We start from the raw sequence: 26,677 nt of genomic DNA, 5'->3' as shown, positions 1-26,677 counted from the left end.
GCACAGCGTGGCTTGTGTACCATACTACATACAGTCACATTTTTGGTACTGCTATACAGGACTTAGCTAAAACCTCTAAAACTACACAGGACACAGGAATAAAATCTGATTTCGCTTACAGCTGGAAAAGGCTACAGATGTGGAGACAAATTTGGTTGTTTGTTCCTGGTAGCACAGAGGTCATCTGAAGATCTGAATATCTGAAAGATGTTATTGATTCTACTTTAATGAGTTGTGGCTGGCAAAATGTATGAGCCACTGACCACACTATGCCATTGGCTACAGAAACCTATGTACCTTTTTCACATTTATACCCTCTGATATTTGGATGGAGCTTTGATGTTTTTTTTTAATGAATATGGGTCAGCTAATCTTCATCCCCTGTTAGAACAAGCTAGTGGGTTTCATTAAATTTGCAAGCATAGAGATATTGCTCATGGAGTTTTTTCATTCTTCTCCCTCTCAACTCAGAGTCCCTACTGTTGTGCATCCAAAATCCCTTTTCCACTCCTGACAAGACAAGACTGGCTGGCCAGGCTTTATCTGTATAGGAGGAAAAGAGACTTACTCATGATTTCCATCTGCTTCATCTCTACTTTATCAGCTAAAGCTGGCTAGCCCCAAGAGGGTTGTAGAATGCCAGTGGAGAACCCCATTTGGCTGGAGGCGTCCACAGCCCTTCACTGCAGTGACTGGTGAAACCTCCTCTTTTTGTGTCATACTGGAAAAACTGAGACACTTCCTTTTTCCTTCAGTAACTTGATTGCCCTCATTGTTATACTGAATTCCTTCAGTGTTTGTGGAGTGCCTTTTTTTGTAACAGAGCCTGCATGAACTACGTAGAAGTGCCTTCTCTTTTCTGAGTAGATCTTTTTTGCACGTCATCTTAGCAGGAGCCACCAACAGACAAATAAAGGGACATAGCGGAGGGTAGAACAAGAAGAGCTGGTGTAGCAAGGTTAATCAGAGTTTGCTCTGAAAGTTCTCCCTGTTCCTCCCTGCCTCAAAGCAAAGAGAAGAGGTCAGGTAAGTTATTATTTACTCTCAGCTTCCTGCACCACCAGCTCAGGGTTCTGGATTCCTGAACAAGAACAGAAAAATACTGCAAAAAATTCAGTTCCCTCCATGCCTAATGCCTCTCCACTTGGTCAGACCAGAGGACTCCAAGCCACATAGCCCTCAAAACAGAGGAGACATGAACCTGTAAGGTGTTGACAGCCCATGGAAAATTAGGAGAAAAAAGCATGTGTTTCCTACATCCTGGTAGGAAAGGCCAGGATAAAGATGTGGAGATGCCCTGGTAGGTATGAATTTTTGTAGCTTCAGTGCCATCACTGTGTAGTCCATATATCACTGTAAACATATTAATATCCCATGTAGCTGTACAGTTTTAAAACTTCTCCCTTCTCTCACTACCAGACAACAGGGCTGCTTTGAACTATGTGCTAGCTGACTGACCAAGCCAGCAAGTGGCTTTTGCTCTTGTGAGGTTTCAGGAAAAGCAAAAAGGGCTAATTGATAATAAAAGGCCTGATGTGAGGAGGTAAGGATAAAATGGAAGTGCCCCCACAGACATAGCTCCTAGCAGACTCAGTGCTTTCTAACATAGTACGAGAGGAACAAGTGAGTTGGATGAATGAGTTTGTATTATTATCCCTCGAGAACAAAGGCCAGTTGTTCTGGCAGTGGATTAATCATCAGGAGAGTAGGAAGTAGAGGTCCCATGCCAGACAGGTGGTGACTGAGGTCTGGGGAAGCAAGATGACCAATCTCTGCTAAGGTGGAAAAGTACAGTAAGAAGGAAGTTGGGCCTGGGGGAATTTAGGTGGGGTTCTTTTGTTATTTATTTATTTATTTTAATATTGCACCGTTTGAGAGAAAATAGAAAGCCTTGTGCTCCAATTCTAACAGGCCTTTTTTGTTACCACTGGGGAAATTTCAGTAGCCATGCAATTGATATGGGAACATATGGATACAGTTTGCTTTCTGAAATCTCCCATAACAGGCAAATCTTCAAAAAACCACATACCTGCTTATACGAGGCTTCTCAGAAAGTAGTACCTCCTATTTTGTAATGCTGGCCCACACCATCATAGGTGTTGGTGGTACAGCAGTAGAGGCAGATCCTTCCAACAAATGTCCCATTACATGTTGTTGCTGTGTGACACGGCAGCAGAGGGGCAATCTGACAGAATGTTATCTGACACGGAAGTGCAGATGGAGCAAAGGTGTGTCACTAAATTCCTTCATGCAGAAAAAAAAATGGTACCCACTGATGTTTATCGGTGCTTGCTGAAAGTGTATGGAGATCAAACAGCAGATGTCACACAGTGAGGCAGTGGGTGGTGCATTTCAGCCACAGTGATACCAACAGTGGATTGCCTCTGCTGGTGCAGATTGTTATGAAAGTTGCATGCAGGCTCTTGTTCATTGCTGGTGGAAATGCACAGCTCTTTGAAATAGTGTTATTGCACTCTTTGTACCTGTGGTCGTTTCCTTAGGAACTAAGAAAGGAGACATTTCTGTCAGAGTGACTTATGTATATTTATGCACATATGGAAATACATACATACGCATAATACTGCTCTGGGGGAAGAAAATCTGTTGATGTTTCAATGTTGAGAAGCACTAAGAGCTGCAAAAATATAAAGGAGAGATGTGGCTTAATAGAAGAGAGTGTAGCACAGATGGGTTTCAGTTCAGACTGCTGACAGAAAAATTTAAGGTAACTTTCTGACACAGAAAAAGCAAAGAACAGGGAAAAAAGTACTTTAAAACACTTTAAAGAAAAAAAAAATTATGCCAGTTATGTGTGTGGAGAACAGGGAAAAACACAACATGTGTTTCATGGCAAACTACCTCCTCAAGCTCCTATTCTACAAGTGTCCAAATTTGAAACCTTTTCCTATAGCTGCCTGGTTTTTAGGTATGTAACAGTGTAAAACAAGCAACCAGAAACGCAATGGCAATGAAATGTAAAACTATAAACTTCTATGGCTATAAGAGGAGGGATGAAAGCAGTCATTAGCGCAGCATGTGGGTCCTGAGTTACAATTTTTTTTGGTGATGGTTATGACCACTACTGCAGATTTGATTACATGTAGGCACAAATCTGGCCACAGAGTGGGAGCTGCCCAGTAGAACTGACACAGATCTGCTTATTGAAGCTGTTGTGCTATAAAGGTGTTAGGGTGAATGTGTTTGGGCATAACGGTGGTGGGTTGATCGTTGGACAAGATCTTAGTGTTTTCTTCCAACCTTAACAACTCTATGATTCTATGACAAGAACACAGGAAAACAGTAGGAAAGGAGAGAACGGTTGGGGACAGTTAATTTCTCTGCACATATCGAGGCTTGTATGCCTAAGACCAGAAGCCAGACAGGGAAGAACTGCTGTACCATGGAACCTGCAAGTCAGGGCCACACGGGTGCGGCAGCAGCTCGGTATGAGTGTGGGCTGAGGGTCTGTCCGGGAGCAGGGTGAGCGTGCAGCATTGCCCGGGGGACGGAGTGCAGCTGCAAGCAGCCACAGAGGACGCAGCCCTGAAATGGGGTACACGGATGCAAGCAGCAGCTGGGGGCAGACTCCCGAAGTCCTCGCTGCTGCTGCTGCCTCCCGGACCTGCACTTGGAAGCACCGCTGTTCGATGCAGTTGCCATGTAGGCTTTGCCTCCCAAGCACCTCGGCCCTAGCTCCCCGCCCCTGCAGCTGAGCTGAACGAGGCTCCAGGGGTGCAAGGCACCGTCGGACCACACACCCCCGACGACCCTGAGACTCAGCAACATCCCCCGCCGCGCCCCCTCCCTCTCTCGCGCATCCCTTCCTCCCTCCTCCCCGCCCTTCGGGGCGGTGCTTACGGCTCCGCCGCTGCCGCCGGCTCAGGGCTCCTCTCCCGTTCCCTCTGCTCGCTCGGCCTGGCAGCGGCAGCACCGGCGACGAGCGGCTCGGCCATGGGCACCAACGTGCTGCCGCGCCGGGAGCCTCCCGCCCAAGGCCCCCATGTAAGTCAGCGGCGCGGCTCATCGCAGCCCGCGGGGAAGGGGGGTGAAGAGGTGTGGGGGCCGCGGGGAGCCCCCGGGAGCGGGGCGACGCCCGGAGATGCCGTACCTGGACCCCGCGGGGCCGGCGCCGGGCGGACAGGATGCGTCTTGGAGCCCCCGATCCCCGCGTGTCGCGTGGGATGCTGGCCGCCCTGCGGGGAGGTCCGCCGTGCTGCGCGGCTTCGGCTTTACTGGGTAGGCTGTGCTAAGGTTCAGGAGCTGGAAGCCTTCGCTCAGCCGGCACCGTCTTTCTTGTGACTTGTCCTGGTGGCGTTGAGGCATGGCCCCATTGTGCCAGATGCTCTGAAGGGAGCGCTGAGAAAAAAGATGTGGAGCCTTGGAGGATTCACATCCCAAGCAGGATACGGGCAGTGGGTGGGTGTGGGAGCTGCATCTCTGTGGGGCAGTATGTCTGGGTAGGTTCTCTCTGAAGGCGTTTAGCTAATGGAAGTGAAGTGAAGGTGGTGCTGAGGGAAAGGCAGAAAAGAGCTAGACACAGGGAGAAGGGGATGCTGAGCCATGGGGGCTGACGAGGTGTCTCCAAGGGGTTCGAGGTGCCCAGCAAGCCCCGGGCAGGTCCCTGCTTCTTCCCCTTGGGCAGCACTCCCAGCACAGGGTTGGCTGTGCCCAAAGTGGTTACCACTGGCTGCTAAGTACCACCTGTAGAGCAGGTTCAATGGCTGCTCATCCTTTTTCGTGTCTGTGACCAGAAGGTATGACTGCACGCAGGAAGGATGTAGAAAAGACATTGAAGATCTGCTCTGTGGAGAAGCATCTGGTTGTGCTGGTGGACAGTAGGTTGGCCATGAGGCAGCAGTGTGCCCTTGAGGCCAAGAAGGTCAATAGTATCTTGGGTTGAATTTTTAAAAGAGTGTGGCCAGCAGATCCTTCTGTTCTGCCCTGGTGAGGCCATATCTGGAGTATCGTGTCCAGTTCTGGGCTCCTCTGTTTAAGAAAGGCAGAGAACTTCTAGAGAGAGTCTGGTGGAGGGACACAGAGATGATGAGGGGCCTGGAGCATCTCCTCTATGAGGAAAGAGAAAGAAAGACCTGAGGCTGTTCAGCCTGGGGAAGAGAAGGCTGAGAGGGGTTCTTATCAGTACTTACCAGCCAAGCTCTTTTTAGTGGTGTACAGTAATGGAACAAGGGACAAAGGGCACAAACTGGGATTCAAGAAGTTCCATCTGAACATGAGGAAAATCTTCTTTACTGTGGGGGTGACAGAGCACTGTAACAGGCTTTCCACAGCAGTTGAGGAGTTTCCTTCTCTGGAGCTATTCACAATCTGCCTGGATGCTCTCCTTTGTGACCTCCTGTAGGGAAGCTGCTTTAGCGGGAGGTTGGACTGGACGATCTTCAGAGATCCCTTCCAACTCCTACAGTTCTGTGATTCTGTGATATCTGTCTAATTGCAAAACCTAAGATGTGTTCCTGTACATGCAAAGAGGTCTTGTCCTGTTTGAATCTGAATAATCTTACCATGTCATCTAGAAATTCCTCTTTCTCCAAAGTGTGTCTTTATACATCCCGGCTTTCCTCTTGCTTCCCAGCCAGATTTGAGCTCAGATCTGGCTCCCAGTCTCCCTGCAGGTGCTGAGAAATAACATTATCCTGGATATCCTCCAATGACAGCATCCATCTAAGATACATCTTTAAAAATGTGGATTTCCAGCAAGTACTGCAAATGTGTCTCTAGTCCTTATTTTTAAGTAAAAAGTTCTTTGTCAAAGTTTTTTTGACCTCTTATAGCTGCATTTCCCCATGGTGCCCTAAGTTTAAAGACGACACCGTCATGTCATGACATCAGAATCTGAAAAGAGTAAACCAGCATAGAGATGGGAACTAACCTTGTCAAAGCTCCCCATTCATAACAAGGAAGTGAGCAGCATAGATGGCTACAGAGGGCAACAGAAGCCCCCCCAGGCTTTAAAGTAGAATGTTACTACACAAAAACTGAGAGGACCTTTTCACTTTTGGTCTCCTACCAGAAGGATTCTCACCTCTGCTTCGCTACTCCTGTGCCATGTTATATTTAACCAGTCTACCTGCAGCCTGGAGTATTTAGCTAGTGAGACAGTTGGCAGCCCACGCCATGGGAAATAATTAAGGAACTGAGAATCCTGTGATGCTCAAGAAAAGGGGATTTTTATGCATTACATAAAAATGAGACTAGGGCAGAATCCAGGATCCCCCTAACATTTTTTTGCAAACCTGCATAATCCCATGTGGTGGGAGTTGGTCGTGGTGATTTTCCCGCTAAGTACCTTGCTTTAAATGTGCAAAACATCCTTTTGAAAATCCTTTTCCAATTGCCACATTTTTCTCATAATTCTACTGTAAAAGAATGAGATAGCTCAAAGGATTTGTGTGAGACACGAGAGTGTGCTACGCAGGGTCAGTACTCCAGAACTGCCTGGCAGGATTTTAGAAAGCACTGGCAAATAGTCCCCTTAGTCAAAGGCAGGGATGCTTATGCTGATTTTTAACATGACTGCCTCCGTAGCCAAGCTGATCAGAAGGTGCCTGTAACCATATGGCTCTGGGTGGCCTTCTACATCCTGGCACACATCTCGCCTTGGGAAAATAGGCTGCTTGTCTCTGGTGGTGTTTCAGGCATATGGCCTTTCCCATAGAGCCTCAGTACAGCCCATGGAGCACCTATTGGGAGCGCTGCCTTTCCCGCAAAGTCAGTAAATATTTTAGCAGTAGTTTTTACTTTGTAATCTGAGACTATTTCATTCAAACACTGAGTACCAAATCAAAGCCCTAATGAAATACCACGCATAGAAGTCCAGCTGAGAAAATGAGACTGTCCTGGAACTTAACTAAGAATAACTGCTGATCATCACTCAGATACTTTAGACGTGATTTTATGTTCCAGTTAACTGTGTAAAGGAAGGAAGGAAAGAAGTAAATTATCATTTACCATGTGAGTTGCTTTTTTTTTTTTTTTTTTTTTCCCTTTCTAAATGTCACCCTGAACTATAAAACTTTGCTCTTTGTCATTTACAAAGTCCTGGCTTCCTGCCCAAGTAGAACGCGTTTACGGAAGGTCTGTGGCAGTCTTCTTGCACAGTCCATAGAGATGGTGCCTCCTTTAAATTTGTGTGCTTGTTCTTACTTTTCCTTGACTTTTGCTTGTTGTTTGGAGAACAAAACCATTTCTGGAGATTGCTAGTAATGAAAATATGGGCAATAGATAGTCCAAACAAAACAAAAAAAAGAAGAAGGAGGTTGTTCTCTCCCTGACCCAGAATTAAAAATAAAAATATACTTTTAGATAGTGCTTGATGCAGAAAATGTTCACAGAATCACAGAATTATCAAGGTTGGAAAAGACCTAGAAGATCATCTAGTCCAACCATAGATCATCTAGTCCAACCATGTTGTGCTTTTGACTGTCATTTGAGCCCTTCACAGCATTTCTGCAAGGATACCAAAATACAACATTGTTTCAGGACCAGATAACAGCCACTTAATAGTGTAGGATTTAAGACTGCTCTAAAAGTCACACAAAGAAAAATGATGCTTGCGTAACTGGACCCGGTATGTTACAGGCTTACGAGTCAGGAAGATTTGCCCATTTCTTGCTATGCACACACCACACACACACACACACACACACACACACGGCTCATTAGGAGCTATAAAAAAGCTGTAAAGCTTATGTACTATCTGGACAAGATGAACAAGTAGAAACTTCCAGACCTGCTCACAGTGCAGGAAGTATTTGTTAATACTGACAGAAGGACAGAGTTTGGTGCTGCAACATTCCTCACTGCCAGCCATTTAATATTATTTTCAATAACATATCTCAATTGGAAGTAGGGAAAATCAGGCAGTCCTATCAGTAGATGTGCATTTCTGCTTCTGGCCTGTCGCACTTCCTGTTCCATGGCAGCACATCTCAGCACCTTTGTTGGAGCTTGCAAACCTGCACAGACCCACAAGAACAGAAACTCGTCTATGGGTAGGGAGTCTAATCTGCCCTCATTGTCTGCACCCGTTGAGACAAAAATGGCCAGCACCAGTCCATCACTGAAAGGAAGGTTGCAGTGAGGGCCAAGTGCTGGGTGGAATGTGGAACACAAGATTAGAGCCACAGCACTACTGGCAGATCATAATTTTGGTATCTTACATCTTTAGGGTTGTTATAATACAACATGCATGGAGGAGAAAAGATGCAGCTTTAGCTTCCTCTTGAAAGCCAGATAGCAGATCAAGTTATGCTTTGTAACTGTGCCTCTTTAAAGTGAATTAACAAGTTGTGATAGAAGCTCAGAGTGATGAGAACTGAGAAAGCTTAGTAGAACTTTGTTCTGCTCTCTTGTCCTTCACATTTGAGAGGCATTTGCACTGAGCTAACTTGGCCATTTCTTCTTCATGTTTTCCCTTACCAAGTATGCCTGACAAATACCACTCCCAAGGGAAGATGAAGTGAAAAGTGAGATCTGTTTGTTGACAGACTTACCACTGTTCTTATCTAATGACAACAGCTTGCAATCAAGTTGATTCCTCCCTAGCTTTTGTCCAAATTCTCTCAATTAGGTACAGTGGCTGTATGCATTCCTGTTTGAACACATCTCAGCCAGTTTTAAGTAGACTGTCTTCTCTGCTTATCTGAGGCTTAGACACAGCACAGGCTTCAGCAGACTGCATCCTGCCATCCTGCTTGAAAATCCTGCTACAAGCATCACCCCAGCTAGGCTGCCATCATTATTCAACTCCAGCTGCTTCAAAACCAGCTTGAAGTGTTCTGTATCCCCTAGTGGATGCTTGACGTGTGTCAACAAGCATGAATCAGCAATAGCAATCATGTTTATTCTAGCAGAAGTGTACACGAGTGGAACTTGAAACAGACAAACCACGTCCTTAAGAGCTTTTAACCTGAGTAAAAGAAAACAGACCCTTAAAGCACTGGATTGATCTCACAAGCAGAGTGGATCATGTGATGGCAGCAGAAAGTGGATCAGATCCACTATTTTATTTTTAGAGAGACAGGGTGGGGGGGAAAAAACAAAACAAAAAAAAACACCCAACTTGTGTAAAGTTTCTTTCAGCTGAAGATGTAGGCTCAAGTCATCAGAGATTGAATGAAGTGATATAAATCACATTGACGTCGTAAGCACTCTTCTGCGTGGGTTTTAGATATGTTCTATCTTAGCCCTCCTTGGCCAAAGAGCCCACCAGAACAGAGGCTGCCTTTCATACTATGTGACTATTGCTACTCTAGCAAGTTACTGGAAACTTGATTCAAATTCTATAGGTAAATATAAGTTATATAATAATCCACCAAAAACCATGATGTTACCATAACCGTAAGAAAGAGATTATTAATCTGTTATAGAACACTAGCAACTTTAAAGTCTTGTGATGCCTTTATCCGATTCCTGTAATTTCAATGACAATCTCAGTTCTCCTCACCTGGTTTTGATGGACCTCATTTTATCATATATTCTTTGATTTTCAGATATTCTTTAATTTCCTCTTCCTTGGCAAGGAACTCTGTGCCAAAAACCTTACCAGCATCCATGTCATCTAAATTATTATCAAGGATGTGAGAAATCTGTGCTGTGAGGGGGAGGAAATAAAACCCCAAATCTTGCATAGCATAAACAACTTTGTCTCATCTTCCCTATCTCCCCTTCCTCTGAAACATCAGATATAAGCTGCAAGCCCATGCTGTGGTGATACTGACCTAAAACTGCTGTGGTTGCTTGCTGTAAGTATTGACTGTGCACTGCTCACCTGGTAGTTTTGTGAAGAACAAAGAAGAAAATGCAGAAAGGCAGTATCTTGTTATGCTTTTCCTGCTGTGTGCATCTGCTTGTATTCTCCTTATATCATATAGTAGTTGTTACCCAGTCTTTTCCTATGAGGTACATTCACAACAGAGTGCATTCACAGCAGCTGAACGCTGCTGGACACCACTTTCTTCAGAACGAGTGGCTGCATCAGAGGGACCAGCTGTCCTGGAAGCACTATGCCCTCACCTTTATTATTCAAGCTCTTTCATGCATTTTTTTGCTGGCACAATGCACAAGGATATGCACGGCTGCTTTTGGTTACTTGTGAAACTCTTAGACTGAGTTTTCACTTCCTTATACTCAGCAACTGGTTTTGGCATAAATCAAACAGATGTAAATGGGGAGTTAAGGAGGGAGATAACACCTACACTTGACGTAGATGTTGATTTAAAAAGACACATTCCTGTGCTTTTGGGTGGGAGGAGGTAATTTCCGTGCAGAAGGCAGTGGCACTGTCAGCAACCATTCAAACATGCCCTCTCTGGAAAAAAAAAAAGTAAGCCCATCTTCAGTTACTGATTCAGCTTAGATATTCTTTCTCTCTTGGAAACAATCAATTTCAAGTAGAGTTTGAAATATTCCCAGGGACAAGTATTGCCTTTGGTGGATTGTTTTTTGTTTCTTTCTTTCCTTAATAAATTGCCACAAAAGCCTCTTAAGATGTTTTATGGCTGAAAATTTTCATACTTGTTTATCAAAACCTTGTGAGAAAAGGCAACTTTTTTTTTTTTTTTTTTTTTTTTTTTCTTCAGTTGAGTTGCCTGCAGGAGGTGCTGTGAGCTTCTCTTTTTTGCGAAGCTGAAATTGAAAGCAGAAGGGATGTAACACACATTACGTAGGTTGATCTGAAAGTAATGTCTCCTACTTACCTACAAGAAAACTACAACAAAGAGCACAACAGCACTGTTTTGAAGAGTAAATTCTCAGTTACAAAACACTCTTTTTCAACATAGTCCCCACCAATAGCTGTGCTTTTTGACAGTGATGAGCAGAGCCTGCATGCTGCTCTTTTATCAGTGTGCACCAGTGAAGGCTACCTCGTTGCCAGGAAAATGTTGGTGACACAGTTCATCTTTCATCAGCCTGAACAGACGAAGTTGGAAGGTGCCCCTCTATGTGGTGGGAATGGTTGGACAGTCCAACCAAGACTGGCAGTGCACTCCACCATCTTCAAACTGGTATGGAGCCTGGTATGACTGTGTTGCAAGAGAAAGGTTGTCTTCTTCTCTGACTTGACGCTGGACATTTGAGCCTGCATCTTAGTCAGTGTCATCACATAGCAGTCAGAACTGATGGTTTGTCTGGTTTCCAGGAAATCCAGGAGGGTCATCCCTTTCCTATCCCAAAAGACAATGCACATCACTGTGCCTGCCGAGGGCTGTGTCTTGAACTTTTTCTTTGAGGAGGAATTCACTTGTCACCACTTGATGAATGACCATTCTGACTCCAGCTTATAGTGGAGACACCGCCTCTCGTCACCGGTAATAATGTGATCCAGGAAACTGTCATCTTCAGCTTCATGTTGGTTCAGTAGGTCCTGATAAACTGGCATATGGTGTTCTTTCTGTGAGAGCATTTGTGGGACCCACCCAACCAGTGCAAACTTTGTGCTATTCTGACATTGCAACCATCATGCACAGGAGCCAATATTCAGTTCTGTTCATAATCTTCCTATCTGCATGGATGAGCTGATCAGCACGCTCTTAGCTTCATGGTGTGACAGCTGTGTGTAGCCATCTGGAACATGACTTGTCTTTCACATCACTGTCACTACTGCTGAAACATGCCACACACCACCTCAATATGTGACATCCTCTGTTTGGTCCCCATAAAAGTTCACCAAGCTTCAATGAAAGCCAATGAGTACCATTTTTTTCTGCACAGAGGAATTCAGTGTCACACCTTTGCTTCATATACGCTTCCATGTCAGCTGCTGTGGTGTCAGACTGCCCCTCTGCCACCACCAGTCACACGACAACAGTGTGTAATGGGATAGTGGTGGGAAGGATCCACCTCTACTGCTGTACCACCTCTGATGGCGTGGGCCAGTGTTATAGTAATTGAGAAGCCCTTGGGGGTGGGGATGAATAAAGATACGCTTTAGACTGAAGAACTGTCAGAGCATAGGTGCCAAATAGATGAATGTGACATGAGCTTGGTATTTTCTAAGTGTCTGAGGATGGATGGCCCTGCCACATCAGTCTGTCAGTTTCTCAGGCTTCAGCGGCACTAATCAGAGATCCGTCACAGGGAGGAAAATCGCAGCTGAGAACCCTCCTTTGTCACAGAATCACAGAATGACCCGGGTTGGAAGGGACCTCAAGGATCATGTAGTTCCAACCCCCCTGCCTGGCAGGGCCACCCAACATACACATTTACTAGATCAGGTTGCCCAGGGCCCCGTCCAACCTGGTCTTGAACACCTCCAAAGACGGGGCATCCACAACCTCCCTGGGCAGCCTGTTCCAGGGCCTAACCACTCTCCTAGTGAAGAACTTCCCCCTAACATTCAACCTAAATCTTCCCTCTTTTAACTTAAAACCATTTCCCCGTGTCCTGCTATTGTCAGCGATTATGCGGCACTACAGGATTATGTGGCACTACAGCATTTTATTTAGCTGCTTCCATAGGGAAACGTAGCGGGTGTAGAGGAATAGAACCCAGATCCAGGTCAGACCCAGTCTGAGAAAATTACGTGTCTTACAGTCATCTGAAGCACACAGATCTGCCACACTGCACAGCACAGTCTACGGCCCCGGGCAGCCGCTGACAGACAGGCGGGCCGTCGCCCCCCGCCCCCCGTGGGCGGGGCTGCAATGCGCGCGGCTCCGCACGGTACTGCGCGGCAAGGGGAGAGGCGGCCGCCGGCTGAGGTGACTGCACAGCGGGCCCTACCGGGGCGGATGGGCCCCGGTAAAGGGAGGGCTGCGGGCTGCGGGCTGCGGGCAGCCGGCGGAGCAGCGGGGCCTCTGTGGGCATCGCCGGGCGGGGCGCGCATGGCTGGGCGCGGCGGAGATGGGCGCGGGGAGGAAGCGGGCCCCGGTGAGGCGGTGGGACCGGGGGGAGGAGGAGCGAGCGTGTGGGGAGGAGCGCCTCAATGCTGCTGCTGCTGCGGGTGGTTCGGTTCGGGGAGCTGCGGGTCGTTTGTCTTAAGGGGGGAGCCTGCGAGGTTCGGGAAAATGCGTCTGGTCTTTCCCGAACCCGCCGCCTGAACCGAGGCCTGCGGGTGGCTCACGGCGGTTTGTTTGTTAAAGTTGTGCTGCAGAGGGTCAGCAAGGTACTAAAAATAATCCCGCTTTGGGGCTGCCCAAAACTTAACGTTGACCGAAACTGAAATGTGGAATGTGTGTGCGGCAGGGGAGTCTGGTGAGAGGTTTGTGTCTGATCTGGGAACGTCATTCGTGCAGCTTCAAAGACACGCGTGCATCTTCCCTGTGATTTCATTTGAATTCATCGCTGTTTTTACACACGCAGAGCTGGGATGTCCTGCTCAGGAGCATCTCCAGAAGGGGCTGGTTTAGAGCTGGGGGAGCAGAGATGCTGTAAGGTCTGAGTGCAGGTGGTGTGATTCAAGGTGATAAAGGGTAACGTGCACCCTGAGCTAATGGTATGTGTCTCTGGGAGTCTGCAAGCACTTTTTCTCCCATTTTCAATTCGAGGGACTGAACACCATACATATACTTAAAATATTAATAGCCTGTTGGATGCAAAGAACGATGAGGTCAAATTAGAGCAGCCACCATCTAAACACATAACTGCGGAAGTTCTGGCAGGAGGAAGTAATTAGTTTGAGGTGTGACCATCTGAAAGTGTAAACCAGCATTTAATTAACACAGTGCTTTTTAAGCCTAATGAAAATACAAATGTAACAGCTCACTGTAGAGCAAATGCTATTAATTTGTGGCTGAATTTATAGAATTCAGCTTTATTTGTCACAAGAATAAATTGCTGAAGATCCAGGTTGTATCTCTTCTGCTTGAGGTGGTTGGCACTGTTGGTTTACAGGGCTGAATGAGAAATGCCATTTCTGATGAGCTCAGTCATGGCAGCTGTCGTTGCTTTTTGCTGCTCTTCTTTCGTTCTCAAAAGTGAATCCTGACTGATGGAGTTATATTAGGAAAAAAAATAATCTCTCTTTTCTGTGTTGTGTGCAGTGCACAGCATGTAACCCCAGGCTGTCGTCTGACCTTGAATCTTCTGTGAAAGTACAAAATCTGATCCTTCCAAGACCTTGCAGGAGTAATTCTCTGTTTTCCCCACAGCAAACTTTTATTGCACTGTAAAAAAACAAAAATTAAAGGAGCATGAAATTGGACAGTCAGTGTTATTGTCATGCTTACACAGCAGCTGCTTGGGAAGAGCTTCCCTAGCTATCAGAACGGGTAGAGAGATTGATGCTGCTGTATCTGTGTCAGAGGTGAGCAGTCCTTGTGCATTAAGCTGGAAGAAGTCACCTCCTGTTTACTTGCCACTAAAAAGCAGTAAAAATCTGACATAGCATCGGATTTCATACCCTGAGGATAGTACTTATTTAAAATCCAGTTATTCCCAGAAGGAGAACTGCAAAAACATACCTGGTCTGATGTTCTCCTACCAAAACGGTGGTTTCTGCTGGGGGGAGAAAGAGAGGCAGTGGTGTACATTGGGTTCCTGTATATTTTTTGGCTGAAGTAAGTCAAAAGAGCAAGGTAAAATGGTAAACGTGGGGTAGGTAAACATTAAACGTGATTACAAAACTTAATCAGCTACTTAACAGGTTGGAAGAGTCCATTAGAGGAAATGTCTTGTTACATTAACTGCTGGTGTTGTTTGTTAAGAAAAAAAACAACAAAAAAGCACAAGAACCAAACATTCAGTTGGTTTTCACTGTCAAGGACTCCTTTTTAAAAGTAAACAACAACAGCACCCAGAAATATACTCCAGCTCGACAAATGATTATTGCCATTATTAACTCCAAAAGTTGTTCTTTTACAGTAACCTAACCTAATGTTGTATTATTTAATATCTTGATGTACTTTGGCCTGCAACATAGAATGAAAGGGATTAGGAGTCAATATTTAACTCAGTGCCTTTCACCAAACTGTGTTTGACAGATACATAAACTGGCTTGAGCAACAACTTTCTTTTTGTTTACAGAATCTATCAGTGAATGTATCTCTGAGCAGTTTTCTCCATTCTGTGATTTTATTATAGTTGTGTGTTTTTTTTTTTCCTTTGATTTACTTATGTGCCAATAATTTTCTTAGCTAGAAATTTTAAATTTCCATTTGAATAAGAAAAAATCATTCTATTGTTCAGAATTACAGCATCATTTAAATTGGAAAAAACCTTTAAGATCATATGAAGTTCAACCAGCTGCCTGACCTAGCAAATCTGGTTGCTAATCCATCTCCTTTAGTTATGCCTCTGCACGTCTCTTAAATACCTCCAGGGATGGGGACTCCAGCACTTCTCTGGGCAGCCTATTTCAGTGCTTGATCACACCCTTGAGGAAGAAATTCTTCCTAATGTCTATTTTAAAAAATCCCTGGCACAACTTGAGTTTTTCCTCCTTGTGTTTATCACCTGAGAAGAGAGACCTACACACTCTTTGCTGCAACCTCCTTTCAGGTACTTCCAGGGAGTGATGAGGTCTCACTTCAACCTCCTCCAGATTAAGCAGCCCATTTCTTTCAGTCATTTCTCATGACTCTGCTTTCTAGCCCCATCACCAGCTTCATTGCTGTTTTCTGAACACTTCTCTGTAACTTAATATCCTCCTTGCAGCAAGGGGGCCCAAAAATGAATGCAGCATTCGTGGTTTGGTCTCACCATTGCAAGCAGACAGTAAGCTCCCTGCTCCTGCTGGTGTCTGTTTCTGATACAGGCTCAGATGCTGTTGGTCTTCTTGCACACTGCTGGTTCATGTTCTGCTGCTGTTGACTTGTTATTGTCAGCAAATTCAGTGAGGGTGCACTTGATCCCCACATCCAAATCATTAATAAATTAAAATGTTGACAGAGTTGACAACAGCTTTGTAGTTTTGCTACATTGCCAGCACCCTTTTCCAGTGTTCCACAGTTTAAAAGTTACAATTGAATTTTATAGTATTTAAATACTCTTCAGGTAGAATACATGAATTACTTATAGAACAAAACGTGTTTAAGTAGTGAGTTCTAAATAAATGGAAAAAGCAACCCTATTTTTTTTCTAAAATCTGTACTGCAAGGCATCGGTTGTCTGCTGTCACTGAGTAAAGCAGTATGTCTATACTTCTGCGCTGCAGTTATGCATGATCTATTACATATGTATGATTATATTATATGATATATTAAGTGTGCCATTTATTTGCTATACGATTGTTACTAATAGTTTCTGCTTATTTGTTCATTTATTTTACAGGAACTGTATTTCAAGAATCTTTCAAGACAGAAACAAAAAGAAGACATGGAGAAGAATGGAAACAACCGCAAACTTCGTGTCTGTGTTGCTACTTGCAACCGTGCTGATTATTCTAAATTAGCTCCTATTATGTTTGGTATTAAGGCAGAACCACAGTTCTTTGAGCTTGATGTCGTAGTGCTTGGCTCCCACTTGATTGATGATTATGGGTAAGGTGGATTTTTCTACCTCTCCCATTCTGTTTCTGAAATGTTGGCAGTATGTCATGAATACTGGGTCTCAGAATCCTTGTTGTCACGGAAGCACATAACAAAATTTTAAACCTCATTTTTCATACATTATTGATATATTCTGTTTCACTTTTCAGAATCTTCTAAGATTGTTTTATATATATATATATATTTATTTATTTTTAATGAATCAGTCTTGGAACTTTAGAAAGCTTTGTGTAAGTGCTGGAACTGAGTTTTTCAACAGTTTCTAACAAAGTGAGAAATCCAGTTCATTCAGACTTACCATAGAATCTGGAGCATGCTCAGCAAAACGTTTTATTAAAGGTGTCCAGAAAACTTGATGGAATTAGAGTAGGGGGGATGATCTTTGTATAGACTAGAGTGTGCCCAGGTTAGTTTTCATGGTGGGGGAGACTTGATCCACAGGCCTTAGTTCAAATATAGTACAACGGTTCTAGTGTTTTAGTATGCAGTTATTTTGTCAAGCTGTGTTGTTGCAAACCCAAATTCTATTTCCTCTAACACTTTCTCTCTTACCTTCAGTAACACTTATCGCATGATTGAACAAGATGACTTTGATATTCATACAAGATTGCACACTATTGTGAGAGGGGAGGATGAAGCAGCCATGGTGGAATCAGTAGGTCTCGCATTAGTGAAGTTACCAGATGTCCTGAACCGTCTGAAACCTGACATAATGATAGTTCATGGTGACAGATTCGATGCTTTGGCACTAGCCACATCTGCAGCCCTGATGAATATTCGCATTCTTCACATTGAAGGTGGGGAAGTCAGTGGGACCATTGACGACTCTATTAGACATGCTATAACCAAACTGGCCCATTACCACGTGTGCTGCACAAGGAGTGCAGAGCAGCATTTGATAGCCATGTGTGAAGACCACGATCGCATCCTTTTAGCAGGTTGTCCCTCGTATGACAAGCTTCTCTCTGCCAAAAATAAGGACTACATGAGCGTTATACGCATGTGGCTGGGTAAGCAATCCACCTCTTTATGGTTTTCAAATGACTTTAGACAAACTCGCTGAGTTCTTAATCCATGGTCTGTGGTGCTGTGGGGATCAACTGGGGATCTAAAACCTGAGCAGTGAATGATAATGAGAATCGCAAATCACAGTAAGATTGATCAAACCTACTTGTCTCCTGTTGTGAAGCAGCCCTTCAGGTAGATTCTTTTCTTGCTGCCATCAGTGCAAGTTAGGAGCAGCTTCAGAGCTGTCGTGTTATTACAGACTTAGAGAGATGTGAGAACAGCCCTCGGCTCTGGTTTAGACCAGCAGAGATTTAGATCTAGGCCTGAAAGTTAACAGTGTGTTGTGCTTTGGAGAGGTAAAAGTTGTGAATCATGTCTAGAGAGGCAAATAGTAAGCTGTTACATCACTCACTCCTCTTACTGTTCTCTGCTGCTGAAAAACAACAAACACTTTCTTTTTTTTTCCATTTGAACAGGTGAAGATGTTAAACCCAGAGATTATATAGTTGCTCTGCAACATCCTGTAACCACAGATATTAAGCATTCCATAAAGATGTTTGAACTGACACTAGATGCACTCATTTCCTTTAACAAGAGAACACTTGTTCTGTTCCCCAATGTAGATGCAGGTGAGTAAAATGCCTGCGTGACAGAAGAATTGGTTTACAACTGGTTGTAAAGCATAAATTGGTTCACACAGAGTGCTTTTTCCCAGAATCTCCAGCTGGATGGAAATAGCTGGATGATCTCAGCATCAGATCTGCATCCACTGCAACTCCGTGTCCAAATTGCTGGAGGACATTTCAGCTTTTCAGTGTGGGAAGGATGATGAAGGGAAAGTGTATTACATGTGGAAGCAATGTGTAATGCCTCCTGCACTAACTGAAAAATATGTTAGATTTGTTGAAATGATTTTGGGGATTAAACTTAAATGCCTGAAAGAGAATGAAAACAACTCAGAGATGACAGTTCAGTAGACTATTAGCTTCTTTGTGTGTTGAGACTTTCAGTGAACTTGATTCATTTATTCATGTCTTCTGTTTTTCTGTAGGAAGCAAAGAGATGGTTCGGGTGATGAGGAAGAAGGGCATTGAACATCATCCCAATTTTCGGGCAGTGAAGCATGTCCCATTTGACCAGTTCATTCAGCTGGTTGCCCATGCGGGTTGCATGATTGGTAACAGCAGTTGTGGTGTCAGAGAAGTGGGAGCATTTGGCACACCTGTCATCAACCTGGGGACACGTCAGACAGGAAGAGAAACAGGTAAATGTTTGCATAATTACTTCAATTTCTTTGTAGTTCTGAAGGTTTTTTGTTTCACTTAGTAAAGTAAATGTAAATGTACTTGGTAAAGCAAAGTAGATGCTTTACAGAGACTGTCCTACAGTGTCAGTGCAACTTAATTTTTGGCCTGTTACAGCTTTGCTGGCTATTCCTGTATATCTGTATCATGTTAGTGATGAGATAATGAAGCATTAATCTGTATACAAGTTAAATATATAACTGCATTTGCAGTGCTTCCCATTTAGCAGAAGAGGCAACTAACTGTTGTCCTCTATAGCTATTTTCATGTTCACTTGTATGCATCTTTCACTTTAGAAACAGGAACTCATCACCACATTAGGAATTGTCTGTATTGTGATACTTCAGTCATGCAGATTTGACATAAATAACCACTTGCCCATGGTTTTCATTGTACTTACAGAATTCTTTTGAAAAGTAGTACTCTGCCCTACACGTTCTGCTAGGCATGATAATGTACTCTAGGAGTCAACGTTGCTTTATTTGGAAAGTACACATAAAGTGAAGAGTAATGTTGATTTGACTGTAGTTTCCTGCTCAGAAGAAACAAAAATAATTACTTCCTGATTCATCTAAAGCAGTTCTTATCCTCTGGCATCATTTCTGTAGGTGACTTGTCCTATTTTGTTAACTTTTACCATTTAGGTGAAAATGTTCTTCATGTTCGTGATGCTGACACACAGGATAAAATTCTGCATGCACTACAGCTCCAGTTTGGTAAACAGTATCCATGGTAAGTATGTTTCACTCTGGGAGGATGTTGAAGTGGTAGAGGAAAAGCATTTAGAGATGATTTGTGGTATTTGATCACAGACCTTTTAGTGTGCTAATCTGAGGTTACTAATGATGCTTTGGTATAACTGGTAGTTTAACATCCAGCAGAAAGCAAAGAGGAGAAAATTCATGCATTATTTTAGACTAGAATTATGAGGATGGTTCGTTCCATAGTATAACACAGAGCATGGGGGAGAACATCCTGCCTGTCTACCTTTGACACCTGCTTGAAAGACACACTACTTTGTAGCTGGATTGGCTTCAGTCATGCTAAATGGAGAACCATGAGTGCAAGCTCTCAGAAAGGCTGCTGGATATATTCACTGCTCTTCATACTTCCAGTACTGACCCTCAGTTATAAGACATCTGAGCTCTTAAAAACTATAGGATATTACATATGTTTAATTAAGGACAAGACTCAAGAGTATATTTGTTAAAGACTTCAGTATAATAATAAAACTAAACAATGGAGTACTAAATGTCTGATAATATTATGTATAGAGATATTTAGAAATGAGACTTATCTGTAGCAAATTGACGTGAATGGGAGTCTTGAGAGGTCTGCCCAGGAGCCAAGATCCAGGATATTGCTGAGAGGGTACCACAGATTGTCAAGAGCACAGACTTCAAATCCCATTTTGCTCATTCATGTGGGCATGGAGGATACAGTAAAGCAGAACATGGGCAGAACCAAAGGAGACTATAAAATTCCACTGCAATCAACTGGGGGATGAATCAGGCCAACCAGAATAGTGGCAGATGTTTTTTAGCTGTGTGTCATGACAGGAGCCACAAAGCCAGCTGCCTCTCAGCTGTTTATAGCTACAGGGGATCCTCTTGCTTCCCTCTGGGGATACCTGCACCCTCTGCTCCTTATTCTTCTCTAAAGTGTCTGTATACCAGTGCATACAGCATGGGGAATGAACAGGAGGAGACAGAGACTTATGTGCAGTCACAGGGCCATGATTTCATTGCTACCATAGAGACATGGTGGGACATCTCACATGACTAGAATGCTGTCGTGGATGGATATGTCCTTTCTAGGAAAGACAGGCCAGTAAGGTGAGCTGCTGGAGTTGCTCTTTCTGTGAAAGAAAAACTGAAATGCGTTGAGCTCCACTTTGGGATGAATGATGAATGAGTGGAGAGCTTGTGGGTGAGAATTAAAGCATGAGTTAATACAGGTGACAGCATTGTGGATGTTTACTACAGGCTGCCTGATCAGGAGGAGGAAGTTGAAGAGGCCTCCTGTAGACAGCTGAAAGTAGTCTCACAGTCACAGGTGCTGTTTCTAATGGGAGACTTTGAGCACCCTGATAGTTGCAGGAAAAGCAATACTGTCAGGAACACACAGTCCAGGAGGTTTCTGCAATGAGGTGAAGGTAACTTTTTGTGGCAGATCGTGGAGGAGCCAGAGAGCTGTGCTGCTGGACCTTGTTCTTACTAACAAGGAAGGGCTGGTTGGTTATGTGAAGGTTGAGAGCGGTCTGGGATGCAGTGATCATGAGATAGTGAAGTTCAGGACCTTGTGTGGAAGAAGAAAGGCACTAAATAGGATGGCCACTCTGAACTTCAGGAGAGCCAGCTTTGACCATTTCAGGGACGTACTTGGAGGTATCCCATTGATTAGAGCATTGGGAGGTAAGGAGGCCTGAGAGAGCTGGCTAACATTCAAGTACCACTTCTAAGCTCAAGGTCAGTGCATCCCTAAGAGTAAGAAATTTTGCAAAGGTGGCAGGAGACCTACATGAATGAATGGGGAGAAGAGACTCCATCAGAGGACCCCACAAAGATGATGAGGGGCCTGGAGCATCTCCCATATAAAGAAACACTGAGAGATCTCAGACTCTTCAGCCTGAAGAAAAGAAGACTGAGAGGGGATCTCGTCATTGTTTATAAATATCTGAAGTGTGGGAGTCAAATGGATGTGGCCAGATTATTTCTGTAGTGCCCAGTGACAGGACAAGAGGCAGCAGACAAAAACTGCAACACAGGAAGTTCTGTACAAACACAGGGAAGAACTTATTTACTGTGGAGGTGACAGAGCAGTGGAGCATGTTGCCCGGAGAAGTTGTGGAATCTCCTTCTCCAGAGACATTCAAAACCCATCTGGATATTCTCCTGTGGGACCTACTGTAGGGAACCTGTTTTACCAGGGGCTGGACTAGATAATCCTCTGAAGTCCCTTCCAACCCCGATGATTCTGTGAACATACCATTTATTACTGTTACTACTTATCGTTTCTGTGATAAGCATATATTGACTGTGTGTGTAGCATGTTCAGAAGCTTAATTCGTAATATCTGTGATTTTAGATTGTTATTTTGAGGGGCCTTTAATTTTGAACTCTTATTTATTTTTTGTTTGTTTCTATTTAAAAGCTTTCCATTTTTTCCATCCTATGTTCCATATTCCTAAATGAAGCTAATGTCAGGCTTGCACAATCTGTTGTGTGTGATCTTCAAGCTACTGTACTCTGTCTACTGTATCCCACAATATATTAGTCCAATGTGTAGCACTCTCATAATAGCGATATCAGAATTTTGTAATGATACAATATTACAGCCTTCTGTCATTTAAAAAGATTTGCAGATTGCAGTGTTACTTCCATTTAAATTGATTTATTTATTTTTCTTTTTCTTAGCTCAAAAATATACGGTGATGGTAATGCTGTTCCAAGGATTTTGAAGTTCCTTAAATCTATTGATCTCAAAGAGCCACTGCAGAAGAAATTCTGTTTTCCTCCCGTCAAAGATAATATCTCTCAAGATATAGACCACATCCTAGAGACGCAGAGTGCTTTGGCTGTGGACCTAGGTGGAACAAATCTCCGAGTAGCAATTGTCAGCATGAAGGTAAATATTATCCTTCTTACTAGTCTGCAGACTTCTGAGGGCTTTATGGTTCTTTTCCTACGATGGATATAGGTTTGGATGCAGAAGACTTGAGGAAAGAAACAGCATGGTCCTAGTTGTCTACCATCTGAACGAAGTCATACAGTCTTAGAAGTACAGGGCAAGTTTCTGATGTGGTGGTTTCCTGTAGAAGCTGCCTGAACTCACCGTGCAGCTTTTCATTTATCAACCAAGAGGGAAAGGTTCCATACCCTGTCTCATTCCTTTTCTGTTTACTTACACAGCTCTGTGACAGATGCAGAGAACCATTTTTAGTAACAGCCAGTATGTATAAAAGCAGTCTACTCAGAGGAGGTAGTGGGAGGTCACAAGATACAGAGTTTTGCATTTCTTCTATCTGGAGAAGAAAAGGTAGTAATCAAAAATCTTACTATCTTCCTACACAGCAGCATGATCAGTAATGGCACCAAACCGTAAATGGAAAAGCATTTGGTGTAAGATGTAACACCACTGAGATGTTGACCATTTGTAGAGAATCAGGTGAAAAATAAAAGACTAATTACAAGCCTGGAAAACAGGGAGGAGTTGAACAAGCTGCAATTGTTTAGTATGGGGAAGAAAAACTGGCGGTAAAAAAAAGTTATGTAGAAGCCTCTTCTGCAAGGAGAAAAATCAGTTCAGCATTTGTATGAAGCAGTAGCAATGGATTAAAACTACAGAGTAGAAAATTATTCTAAAGGATTTTTTACTATCTGACTTAGTTGTAAATTCAAAAGCTGGAATAGGTAGTTTGGGATAGTATATCTTCATCACAGAAATAGTAGGAACTACTTCTGAAATAGGCTTGAAATTACAGCTGTTAGAGTGTGTATGGAGAGTTAATGCTTAGAACTTCACCTACCCATTTGTCTGGTAATGTGGTACAGTGAGAGCCTTTTCTTTGCCTGTGCCATGGAACAGATAAGGATGCACTGTGTGCATAGCTTTGCTTCTTACAGACAGCATGTCATGAGTGCTCGCCAACTGACTTAGCAACATAGTTGGTGAAAGGTAATGAAAACTGAAGTCCTAAAAGGAATAAGTGAAGCTACCAAAATGGCATCAGTATCAGCCTGGTGTCGGATCACTTGCAAAGGTGTCCTTTACAGAAACAAGTAAATACACCCCCATGATCATCAGCTGATTTCCCTGAATTACAGAATATCTACTTGAACTTGTGAGCTTCAAGGTAGGGGTAATAATGACGTAAGTATTATTTAGGTATCGTGTTAAAATACTTGAAATAATTATTACCCAGGTGATGATGAGAATACAGTTAAGACTGAAGAATTTAACTCACTTAAACATCAGTTTTTCCGCTTTGGAAAGCAAAAGAATAAAAAATAAAAATTCTGAATTCTGCAGCACTTTAAGGATTTGATTAGTTGTGTGAGGAAGCTTTTGGCTTTTATTCTCAGTAGTGTTGGAATACTGTTCCTTTTGCACTGGGTTCTTTCAGATAACTAAATCAGATAGACATAATTAGATGGGAGGACAAAATATCCTCCCTGCAGACATAGGAAGAGCTGCCTAAGTTGACTGTTATGGTTCAGAATGTTTGTATTCACTTGAAAGTGTGCGTGTGGCAGCTAAGGTCTGAAAGAAAACTTTATCAAGTGTAATTTTTCTTAGCAATCAAACTAATACCGTGGTTTCTGCCAACACAAACATGAAGGTAACTGAATTGGAAAAAATGCTGTCTGTTCTGCAGTGTGTAGTTTGAGGTGGCATTTATGAAAGTTAAAGTGCTAGCAAATTACAGCAAAATGATCGAAGCTTCATAATAAAATTTACACCACAGTTTTAAGCATTTAACAGTAAGTGGCAGAGATGAAGGTGAGGTTTTCATGAAGAAAATAGTAGTTTTCAAGAACTCAGGAAGTGCTCCTTTTGAAAGCTGCTGTCTTTGGAGGTCTGCTGTAGCCTGGTCTTACAAATAACTTCCTCTGTTTCTCCTTCCTCCCCAAACTAGAAGAGTAAACTGAGCGTCATATAAAGTAACAACAGCAGGAAACACCATCGCTGGTGCTGGTAGAGTGAAATATAGTGTTCAAAAAGATCGAAGTTCTGGCATTTTCTTAGTTATTTTGTCAAGAACATGTGAGATGTGCTGCATATAGACTGACTGACTTTGTTATTCCTTTGTTCTTAGTTATGCAAATACATGGCTGTTCGCTTAGGTATATTTTATAGAGTACTCATTATATAATACAAAGAACAGCCTTGTTAAACAAAATCTCATCTTCTGCATATTCGTTGCCTTGTCCTGCAATATTATCATTACATTAAGGTTAGTTCTTTTGTACCACAGATTCAGATATGCATAATTTTTTTTTTTTTTACTAGCACTGCATGACTTGCAGGCTTTAAAAATAATCCCTTGGTTCTGCATCCTCCCTCCCACATACATCAGATGTCGCAGTAGATGGTACTCCAGAAATATTTCCAGTGACTCAGAGTCATAACCACTTAGAAGAGGGATTATTTCTGAAAGCATAGTAAGTTGTACATTAAAATTCCAAGCACTTCTCTCTGGCTGGTATAGCAACAAAATGCAACTGCATAAAATAGCAGTGTCTGCAACAACATCAAATTTCCACATGGTCAGATTAGGAACACCTCATTTTGTGTGGATTGCTGTGGATTCTGTCTTCTTTTTAGCAATTATTATGAATTTTCTTAACACTTACTTAAGAACTGAGCTGAGGACAATCAGAGGACAATCAGTTCTGTAGGACCAACATTTAAGCTATATATTGTATTTTAAAAAAAAGAAAAAGAAAAAAACTGTCAATTTTTAAGTTGATCTGTGTTGAAATTAAAGAGAAATTTCAATAGAGAGCAAATTTCTCTGGAGAAGACTTATGGTTTTTATTTTCCAGGGTGAAATAGTTAAGAAGTATACCCAGCTCAACCCTAAAACTTATGAAGACAGACTAAGCTTGATTCTAAGGATGTGTGTAGAAGCTGCATCAGAGGCAGTAAATCTGAACTGCAGAATTTTGGGAGTAGGTAAGTTAATAAATACTTTTTTGTCTTTTCATCTGAGAATTTCAATATGTAACGAAATCACTACTGACTAACATAAAGCACTTCCTTCACACTGATCCTGTGTGTTGAACTCTTACATTCCTACCTGCATCTGAAAAAATTAATTTTATGAAAACGGGAAGCTGACTATAAATACTGAAGCTGCCCTTGTCTGTAACAGCCAGGAAGGTGATCTGCTGAGTTTTAACACTGCCCAAGTCCTAACCTCTAGCACGGTTAAGCTTGCAGTAGAGGCTCCCATGTTGCTGAAAAAAAAATTGCTGTTTGTACTGTATTACATTGTCTCTGTTATTCTGAATTTGAATGGCAGAAAGGTTCTCTAAATTAAACATGCATGAAGTCTGTAGTATATAGAAATGGATTGTGAAATTCCCTGCAGAATCTTTGTATTGAAGCAGCTCCTGAAACAACTTCAACTGCGTTCATTTTCCATTGAATCCTGTAAGCCTTTCTTTATGGCCAGGATTGGCTGTGCTGTAGAATTCTCAGTTGCATTAGGCAGAGTAAAAAGGTTACAATCTTAGATCAGTTTTGCAGCTAACAGAGACAAAAGCAACCTTTTCATTCATTTCCATTTTGCTTACACTGTAGTAGAATCATAGAATGTTTTAATTTGTAAGGGACCCTTAAAGACAATCCAGTTCCAGTGCCCCTGCCATGAGCAGGGTTACTCTACACACATTCGGGTTGCCCAAAGTACCCCAACCTAGCCTCAAACATTCCCAGGGATGGGGCATCCGCAGCTTCTGTGCTACAGGAGCCAATATACAGAGTTCTTATATGGGGGAAAAAAACTGTTCTTTCATTTATTTAATTATTCCAGAATTACATTCCTATTTACTTGTCAGCCCACTTTCTTTGTGACTGACCATTACTGTTTGGTTGCTCCTGAAGAAAGGGAAAAGTTTTGCTACAGAATAAGATACATTTTGTACCAGGTTATTTTGCTGTTGTTGTCTGATACTTGCCTCATTCAGTCTCATAGTTTGAGTCAGAATGTTACTTGAAATTAAGGTTTCTTTTAGAGAAAGACATGTAATTTCTATGTGAATAATTGATTTGCTAGATTATCATTATTTCCCTAAGGCTAAAAATCATGAACTCAGGGTATTCTCTTCTGTCTTGCAAATACTTAGAAGAACTAGACGTGATCCTAGAGCCACTATTAGTAGTACTGATTATTTATCTTAGGTAATGGTAAAA

At 42.9% G+C, this 26,677-nt stretch overlaps 1 protein-coding gene and 1 long non-coding RNA gene across 7 annotated transcripts in view; one reads left to right on the top strand and one right to left on the bottom strand.

The window, feature by feature from the left end:
• The first annotated feature begins 1,006 nt into the window (after positions 1 to 1,006).
• The window catches only part of GNE (glucosamine (UDP-N-acetyl)-2-epimerase/N-acetylmannosamine kinase), a 30,135-nt gene continuing 4,464 nt past the window's right edge, over positions 1,007 to 26,677 (top strand). Inside the window, exons 1-8 of one of the 6 annotated variants that reach the window (XM_015849508.3) lie at positions 1,007 to 1,026; positions 16,228 to 16,436; positions 17,004 to 17,455; positions 17,930 to 18,082; positions 18,505 to 18,717; positions 19,402 to 19,489; positions 22,174 to 22,384; positions 25,306 to 25,435. In XM_015849508.3, the coding sequence (XP_015704994.2) occupies positions 16,273 to 16,436; positions 17,004 to 17,455; positions 17,930 to 18,082; positions 18,505 to 18,717; positions 19,402 to 19,489; positions 22,174 to 22,384; positions 25,306 to 25,435 (1,411 nt within the window). In that variant the 5' untranslated portion in view covers positions 1,007 to 1,026; positions 16,228 to 16,272. Of the gene's footprint in view, positions 1,027 to 3,834; positions 4,003 to 12,653; positions 12,889 to 12,909; positions 13,124 to 14,113; positions 14,264 to 16,227; positions 16,437 to 17,003; positions 17,456 to 17,929; positions 18,083 to 18,504; positions 18,718 to 19,401; positions 19,490 to 22,173; positions 22,385 to 25,305; positions 25,436 to 26,677 lie in introns of those variants that run through there. The other 5 variants (XM_015849507.3, XM_015849506.3, XM_085528778.1 and 2 more) reach the window with 5 other exon arrangements.
• LOC146753847 (uncharacterized) lies at positions 13,651 to 14,509 on the bottom strand. Its single transcript, XR_014939357.1, has 2 exons — positions 14,421 to 14,509; positions 13,651 to 14,123 (listed from the first exon to the last, which is right to left on the bottom strand). It is a non-coding gene; the product is annotated as an uncharacterized LOC146753847 (long non-coding RNA).

This window comes from Coturnix japonica, chromosome Z, assembly GCF_054131305.1.
Source record: "Coturnix japonica strain WE chromosome Z, WE-NBRP24, whole genome shotgun sequence".
In the NCBI taxonomy this organism is placed as follows: domain Eukaryota; kingdom Metazoa; phylum Chordata; class Aves; order Galliformes; family Phasianidae; genus Coturnix; species Coturnix japonica.
This window is presented reverse-complemented; position numbering and strand designations above follow the sequence as displayed.